This window comes from Fringilla coelebs (assembly GCF_963513975.1).
Source record: "Fringilla coelebs genome assembly, chromosome: 9".
Taxonomy (NCBI): domain Eukaryota; kingdom Metazoa; phylum Chordata; class Aves; order Passeriformes; family Fringillidae; genus Fringilla; species Fringilla coelebs.
The window spans coordinates 10,183,148-10,191,876 of record NC_140067.1 but is presented as its reverse complement, the minus strand read 5'-3'; the positions used below and the strand labels follow the sequence as shown (position 1 = coordinate 10,191,876).

The following is an 8,729-nucleotide window of genomic DNA, read 5'->3' as shown; positions in this document are numbered from 1 at the left end:
TGCCACCTCCTGGAATTGGAAACAAAGGCATGGGCCCAGGCAGCACAGAGAGGGTTAAACTGACCTGGTCTCTGACATATTTGAAAGAAATATAATCAAGTTAATTCACTGCAAGGCAAATTCAGTACCTAAAGGGCCCCCATGTTAAATACAGCACTGACCTTTACCGGCTGATTACACAAAGACGACACAATTAGATTAGTCCAAGACAAAAGGTCAAGCACATTCACACTGTGACCATTTTTTGCTACCTTTTGAGCGGGGGGGGGAAATTACATCCCAGCTGGAGGGGTATTTTGGAGAGGAAGAGAATGGGGCTGCTGTACCATGTTCTGCCTGGTTCAGTTATGTTTGGAGAGTCAGGCAGGGCCTGGCGATGTGCTTGCCCTGAACCTTTCTATGGTTGTTGGGCTATGTGGTGGTGGGAGAGAGAGATCAACACCCTGCAGCCCACAGCCAACTTTTCCCAAGACAGGCTGAGCTGAGTAGAGGTCATGTCCTGGAGATCCTCCCCGCCCTGCCCAGAGCTGGCAGATGCAGCTCCGGTGCCTTTTGTCCAGCATCATGGCTGAAATATGCCTCTGGAAAATTGTTGGGCTTGCTCAGCACTGAGAAGGAGGATGGCTGGTGGGTGCATGCATGTGTCCCCACCCTGCACAGCGATGGCCCCAAGATGTCCCAGGCCATGGTGGGGATAGCAGGGCCAGGACACGGTGCTGAGGAAGCAGCCTGTGGAAGCACAGTAGTGCTTTTTGATGGCCATTCCTTCCCTCTTCTGCAGCTGTGGGTGCTTGGCCATGATACCTGCCCTTGTCCTGCTGCAGTGGTTTAACCCTGCCACACCAGCCTTGAACTCCCAAGTTCAAGTGTGTGCTTTGCCACTGAGCTGCCAGGGCCTTTTGAGGAATCATTTAATCTCCCTCCTTCAAATTTCTCTGAGTTGGAGAATCCCTTTGTGCTGTCTAGCACTGCCTGTCCATGGCACTCTACATGTTGGATTAAGCATGGATTAGTTCAGCCTCCTAACCAGCTGCTCCCCTGAAGCCAGATCTGTTTCCCTGGAGAGAAGTGTCTTGCTCCAGATGTTGGAGAGAGTGAGTGGCAAAGCCAGGAATAGGACTAGGAGTCCTGACTCCTGAGCGCTGCCTGGCATGTCTGGATTCCTTTCCAGGAATTGGAATGAATGGGCAAAGGCACACCAGGGTCTTTTGAGATACTGGTTTTGTCAGCAGCTGTCTGCCACCAGCCTGCTTGACCAGCAGTGGGGATGGGGAACCTGTCAGCAGGGTGTGTTAGCCAGGCTGGGAGAAGCATCTGCCTCAGAGCCCGTGGGGGCAGTGGGAAGCCTGGTGCTGTCTAGCCCAGCTTTGTCCACCACTTTTCTCCTACCCTGGTACCTGTCCACGCTCTCCCAGGGACTGCAGTGCCCATTGCTGACCATTAAAGCTGAGCTGGGATCCCCCCAGTGCTGTTTGAGGCTGACCCCGGTAGGGACTTTACTCGGGGCCTTTGGGAGGTGAAAGGTGAGCCGAACTCGGAACAAATTAGTTCCAAGCAGAAGTTCAGCCAGTTACTCCAGATTGGATCCTTTGATTTCCGCAACTCAGACTCCACTCAGTGATCTGTAATGAGTGACTCTCAGAAATCCTCACATTGCAGCACTTTGTTCCTGAGCTCACAAGTCAGCCCATTAATGGGTAAAGGAAAGGACCTTGAGTCTAAGAAGTCTCGGGTTCAGAGTCAGAATTATTTGACTTTTAAGCTTCCTTTATCTGAACTCCTGCTGACTTCTTGTTTTCTGAGCCTGTTTGAAAGCTAGAAGTTACATTGTTAAGATCAAACATTCTCTCTTTCCAGATGGAGTTACAATATCTGTCTTTTATATATATATATTTTAATATATATAGTGTATATATACCAGGGTGTATATATATTCTTCTCTTTTTTTTAATCGTTCTTTCCATTAAAAGAAACTAGACTTGTAAGCTCTTGTAAATTATAATGTAAAACATTTTTTTTAACCAGACAGTTCCCAATTTTGCCCGAGGCAACTGGAATAGCTGTGCCACGGAAGGCAATAGGAAGGTGATTAATATGAATTTGTGACATATTTGAAAGATGGGTCTTTTGCCATATAAAGATTATCAAACACATGTGCTCTTCCCCATTAATTCCGCAGCCCTCCCAGGAAAGCCACAAAGCCCAGCTCCTTTGTTTCCAGGGTGGGTTTTTGTTTTTTTAAATGTACCTTTCGGTCCCCTTGATTACCCTGTATTTGATTTTTATAGGGCATCTGCTCACTCTGCTGTGTGGGTTCTCTGGCCCTTTTATTTCCCCGTTAATCGGATCCCACGAAGGCAGCGGTGCCAGGGCCTCTGACGAAATCCGTGTGTGTGTTGTATTTAACTTTCAGCCGTGCAAATTCCATGCTCTGTTTGCCGTCTGCCCTGCGGGAACTGGGGGCCGCTTCCCGCCAGGGGAGGCAGCGGGGCCTCCCACGACGTGCTCTGCCGCTGGGAGCGGGCAGGAGCAGGGATGGGCAGGCCTGGCTCCTTCTGGGTCCCTGCTGCCTTGTCCGTCCCCTCCCCTGGGTGCTTGTGGGCTGGGGCAGTGGCTCTGCAGGCCTTGGGAGCAGGGGAGGGCTGCGGGGCTGGGCACAGCTGGCACCAGACCGCAGTCCCTGTGCCACTGCCTGCCGTGCCTTGTGCCCTGGGGACCCGGGGCTCTGGCTCCTCGTGTCCCTGTGGCAGCCAGCACACGGGTAGCTGTGCCGTGCCTGGGGCACCCCACACACAGAGCCCAGCTCCAGCTGCTGACCCTGCCATGGCTGTGGGCAGAGGGTCCATGTGGCACCTGGCACAGTCTCACTGCAGTGCAGTGATGGGGCTGAGGAATGTCCCACTTGGTGACAATGGCCCCGACTTTCCTAGGGCTGGGTGCAGCCCTGAACCTTCTCTGTGCAGGGGAGTTCCCTGGAGCTTGCCAGCCTCATTCAGGCATGTTGGTGTGCACTGCCCAGAGAAGGGGTGGGTTTTTTGAGCAGCCTTGGTTTTCTGTCAGCCTCCCGATCTGCTCCTGGGCCACATCACAGCAGGTGTGGATGGCAGAGGAGCATTTCCAGGCTCTGCCCTGTCCCATGTCAAGCATCCCTGGCACAGCTGCCCACAGCACAGAGATGTTCTGCCCCTCTCTCAGTGTCCTGTTCCTTAGGGCTTGGTGCATGCTAGCTTGCTTGGTCAGGGCTCCTGGGGCCACTGAGTTCTTGCAGAGCTCAGCCCCTTCCTCCTGACCATCCTAAAGCCCTGTTCATGGGAGGGAGGTAACATCCCCTGTGAGGGTGCCATCCCACCCCCTTGTCACTGCTGGATTAGCTCTGTCCCTCCTGTCATGAAAGGACCTGGCTCTGCCTTCAGCTGGGCAGTGTAGTCTATTTGGCACTGCCTGGAGTGATGCTGAAGCTCTGGGGCTAGCTCTGAGACAGGTGGATGTGTTTGCCACAACCCAGGTGCTCCCACCTGCTGTTCCTGTTTTTTTTTTTTTTCCTTTCCTGTCTCCCTTTTGGAGCAGAGAAAGTGAAGGGAGTTGGCCTCCAGCTCCTTCTCCATCAAGAGGGTGAAGAAGCCATGAGCACTCTGTGCAGGGTGAGGATGAGGAGGTGCAGGGGCAGTGCTGGCTCTCCTGGAGCCCCTAGGGACAGCTGGCTGCTTCCAGCCATGGGACAGGACAGGGGCCTTGCTGGGGCAAACACTGCAGTGCTTCAGAGAAAAGTGGGAGCTATCCCCTGCCCAGTACTATAGTCCTGACCCTATTTGACCTCTGGATCTGTGCAACCTCCAGGCACTTGTAGCAGGTGCTGGAGAGTTGCCCCAGGGCTATGCAAAACTCTGCCCCAGGCCACCTAGGCCCTGGTGCATGGAGCTCTCTCACCCTGGTCCCAGGCAGGCTGGGTGCCACTGACCCTGTTGGGAGCTGCTGACTGTCCCTGAGCCCATCTGCCTGCCTCAGTCACCAGGTGACAGCTGGAGTTGCTGCAGCTCCTGCTGCCTTTGAGGCTACCGTGTCCTGAGCCAGGCTGCTCCTTTGCTGCCCACACCAGGCTGGAGAGCTCCCTCCAGCATCCCACGTGCCCAGCCCTTGTGTAGCTGCTCTCTTCTAGAACTCTTGTGTGCCCGACACCTGCAAGTGCTGCCTTGCCTGCCTAAGGGGCTGCCCCTGCTGGAAACACTGGTGTTGTCCCCAACTCATTGTCAGTAGAGTTCCTCCTCCTGCTGCCCCGCCCAAGGCTCCAGTCTGGTGGGAGGGGCCCCTGGTTCCTGGATCTCACGTTTCGCAGGGCCTTGGAGAGGCTGAGGCATCGCAGTGGCAGACTGGGTGTATGGGCTGCCCACTGTGGGCACTGGTGGCCCTGGCCGTGTGCCCTGCTCTGGCTGATGCCCATCTGCCCACCCTGTACCCCCTACACTTGCCTTCCAAGTGTAACTTGCCATCATCGATCCACCGTGACAATGTCCTCTGAGTCACATTCTCGCCTGCAGGAGTAGAGGGCAAAGGCCAAGTTCTTAGTTTTCATAAAAAACTAATTAGACGACTCCCATTGAAAAAGGGTCAATAAAGCTGATCAGAGGCTGCACAGATGGAACTGGTAAAACCCCTGTGACCTTTGCATGGAGCAAGTGGGCTGGACTGCCCCTGCCCTCTGGGAGCTGCCCACTTGGTGCTAGCTGGATACTTGCATCCCTGTCACCCAGTGGCACTCTGGCAGAGGGCAGGTCCCTTGGGCACCTGGATGCAGAGCGGGTGCCCCACGCTGGCTCCATTCTGTAGCCAAGATACTCCAAATGCAGTGGCAGCTGTGTGGATACGGTGTGCCAGGCCACAGAGTGGGGTGGCAGGTGCCAGTGGGATGTAGTGGTGGCTGTCATCCTGCACTGGACAGAAAACTGCATGGGGTGCACCCATGGATAAGGCCCAGCTGTGATGGGCTGGTGGGATCCTCAGGGCAGAGCTGCCGTGGGGCACAAGCAAACCCGAGGTAGTGGTGGGGCTGGTGCCCACCCACAGTGCCCATACTGGAGAGTGGGGCAGTGCTCCCAGCATCAGGGAACCTTGACCGTCCTTTCACAGCCAAAACCTTTGCCTTTTATGGGAAGCATGGATGCTCCATGCCAACCCCAGGGAGCACCCTACTCCCACATATCCAGGTGGCACTCCCCTCCCTCTGCCCCCCATACAAACTTGCACATGCATGGGCACAGCCCGGGCTCCTTTACCCCCAAACTTTATTCATGTGGCACATTTACAGCAAGGATTGGAATAACTAGACAATGAAAATGCTGGGGTTGCATTATCGGTTGGTTTAACTGGAACACCACACACCATGCAGTCATGTACCGCCAAGTTCAGTGCCTGTATTGCCCTTCTGGCTGCCGTCACCGGCTTCGCTCCAGGCCATGCATGCACGGGCCTGGGGCTGCAGCCTCCCTGCAGGTCAGTGCCCGGATGAGGGCTCCATTCAGCAGGGCCCTGGGGCTGGGTGACACTGAGGGGACGTGCGCCCTCAGCCTGCCCCACGGCTCCCCCCAACCGCCCTGGCCAGCCGGGAGCCCACCCAGCCAGAGGGGATGTGCTCGGCAACTCTCTCAGGCAACAAGCCAGCTGCTGCTGAGCGTCCGCGGGGACCTGCGAGGGGCACAGCACGTGGGGGGCTGAGCCTCAGCTCGGAACCGAGGGAGGTTGGTGGGGAGCACGCTCAGGGGCCTGGGGCAATTTGCAGCTCCCCTGCTCAGGTACCTGTGGGCCGGGGGCCAGCGCGCGCTGGCACGTCCACCACCGGACACGGACACGGTGCTGTGGCGGGCCTGTCCCCATGGAGCTGGAATTGATCAGCAGGGACGAGGCAGGACTGGGCATCCCACCCAGCCCCGCAAGAGGCACGAGCAGACGGAACGGGGACGGGACGGGGCTCCATGCGGACACTGTCACCTCCCTCCTGCCGCCCGCCTGTCCGCTGGGCCCCTGCCTCACTGAAGGGAGCCCTCCGGGACCCTGCAGCCCACGGTGGGGCTGCCAGGGGCTCTGCAGCGGAGAATACAGGCACTTCACCTTGAACATAAAGAGACGGATCGCGTTTGTCACATACAGGAGTCAGAGAGGGGTTAGTGTTGACTCAAAAAGGGGAAAAGGCGCTCAGGGGAGAGGCGGGGGGGAGCTGGCGGGGAGGGCGAGGGGGCGTCTCGACACACTGAGCCTCCGTGAGTGCTGCCCGAGTGCAGGCACACACCGGCATCGCTGCAGCAGCCGTCGAGGCCTGAAAACATAAAACCAGAGAAGAGAAAGAAGAAGGGAAGGTGGGTATGGCCCATGCCAGGGTGGAGATGGGGGATGCTCTGGCTACAGGGTGGGAGAGGGAGGACGGGGTGGGATATGGAGGGAGGGATGGAAATCAGGAGCCAAAGAAAAAGAACGAACTACAAGTCTAAAATGTGGTGCAAGCGCCCTACGCGGCTGTCCGCTAGCATGGCATAATGTCCGGAGCAGCCCAGAGAGGGAGTCACATCAGGTCTACACAGATTTGCCTTCCCATATATACAACCTCTACTGGAGTTAACAGCTGAAATTGAGATTTTTTTTGTGTCGGTTCCTCTGGCCTCGGTTGCCGGGTTTTTTTTAAATGCTGGAGCCCGTCCTCCCCGCCTCGCCGGCACCGGGCGCATGCAGCCCTTGCCTGGCTTGCCTCGGGGATCAAAAAGGTTTGGAGGTCTGCTTGAAGATGAAGCCTCTATGGGCCAGTGTCTTCATGATGTTGGCAATGTTCTTGCAGTCGTCTAAGGAGAAAGCACAGAGATACTGGGTTAGAGGCATGATCCAAACAAGAGGTGCTGGAGCAAGTTCTGAATCCCATGCTGGGCCTGTGTCCTCACCAGTCCAGCTACTCTGTCCCAAGGACCTTGCAGTGATGTGGTGTGATTGCAGAGTTCCCAGTCCCAGCACTGGCCACCTGCATCCCAGAATGACCCAGAGCTGCACTGAGATGGATCCATGCCCTGGACCTGAAGGTCGGGGTCATCCATGTCCCCACCAGAGCCAGCCTGTGGCGCCTCCTTATGCTCACTGACCAGAGTGTGACAAGTGGCACGTGGCTGGGATGGCAAGCGACAGCCACTCCTGGTGCTGGGCCGTGGCAGAGCAGCCAGATGGGAAAGGGGAAGGCTCTCGTGTTATTTACCTGGGACTAAACTCAGGCACCGTTTGCTAAAATAGAAGCTGGGCTTAAATTGATTCCTAGTGTCTATATTTCATGTTGAAAATTGGCTTGTAAATCCATGTTTTGATCTATGAGGGCCGTCTCCTTAAGAAAAAGCAAGAGTAAATGTGTAATTTCTCCCTTGACAGCACACGGCGCAGAGGCGATCCTTCTTCCCGCTCCCCTCCGTTTCGGGACAGCTCCACTCGTTCCGATTACCACTCTTTCTTCCTCGCCCCACGCCTTGATGTCTCCATTTCATTACCGCCCGCCCATTTATCAAGCTGTTACCGTAAGGGTGACTTTGCCCACTTGCGTGTGGCAGCGGGGCCTGGCTGACACGGGGAGAGGGTGCCCTGGGAGGGGGGTGCAGGCAAGGCCCCCCTCTCCCCACCGCTGCTCGATGGATGTTGTGGTGGAGGGAAGGCTGCATCATTACTGATGTGTAAATGATAAAGAAGCCTCCACATCCATCTCCCAACTGTAAATCCAGGGAGTGCTTTATAATCAAGCTACAGCGATAATAATGTGAAATTAGGTCTCTCTATCAACGGGAGGAGGCCTTTTAATCACAGCTTAAAGGGTGCAAACGCTGTTTATCATAATTGAACTGTATCCGGGCTAATTGTGGCCATATTTCACTGTCTAGGAGACAGCAGGCTGCCTGCTGACAGTGCCGCGTGCCGGATTGAGGGCCCCCCGCAGCCGGGCAGCGCTGTCCTGCTGCCAGGCATCTGCCTGCAGGGATGGGGCTGCCCAGCCTCCTGGATGCTCCCTGCCACACCAGCAGCACTGCCCAGCCCCGCTGTGCCCAGTGACCTGCTGGCAAAGCCATCACCTGTCCCCCGGCGTCTGTTGGAGGTTCAGGACTTCCCCCATGTGCAGCTTCCCGAGGGGCTGCCATGAGCTGCCAGGCTCCTGGCTGATGGCTGGCAGTGAAAGAGGTAACATCCCCATCAGTGCCACCTGCCTCTGGAGTGTCCCCTGAGACCCTCTTGTGGCACCGCTTCCTGTCACTCGTGTGCCAAACAGGGGACAGCAGCTGGGCATGAGGACAGCCCAACAAAGGATGGGAGTCCCCAGCCCACTGGCTGGCATGGGGGCAGAGGTGAGCCCATCTCTCCGTGCCTTTGTCCTCTCTGCTGCCCAATGTGATACTGATGGCTGCATAAGGCCCCTGCAGGTGACAGGTGTCCTGCCCAGCCAAGCCACAATGCCAGCTCCTGCTGCTGTCACTTGTTCCCACACAAGCTATCCCCTCACTGTCCTTAGGATCACCTGCTCCATCTCATCCCCCAGACAACTGAGCCTCTTGGAAAACCCTCAGCCCTTGGAGTCAGCTGCCAGTGGGATCCAACAGGGTAACAGTGGCTTGAAAGCTGGGGAAACAGAGGTAAGAGGAATGCAACTGTCTGTGGTCAAAGTACCCCCACCCAGCCAGCCCAGGCCTGGTACCCCCAAAAAATAACATCAAAGTAAATCCTGG

The 8,729-nt window shown here is 56.3% G+C and overlaps 1 protein-coding gene across 4 annotated transcripts in view; it reads right to left on the bottom strand.

Moving 5' to 3' along the window:
* Positions 1–5,276: 5,276 nt before the first annotated feature.
* Positions 5,277–8,729, bottom strand: part of ERI3 (ERI1 exoribonuclease family member 3) — a 129,224-nt gene continuing 125,771 nt past the window's right edge. For 3 of the 4 annotated variants that reach the window (XM_084211564.1, XM_084211566.1, XM_084211565.1), the window contains exon 8: positions 5,277–6,824. In XM_084211564.1, coding sequence (XP_084067690.1) covers positions 6,742–6,824 — 83 coding nt within the window. In that variant the 3' untranslated portion in view covers positions 5,277–6,741. The remainder of the gene's footprint in view (positions 6,825–8,729) is intronic. The other variant, XR_014616389.1, reaches the window with a different exon arrangement.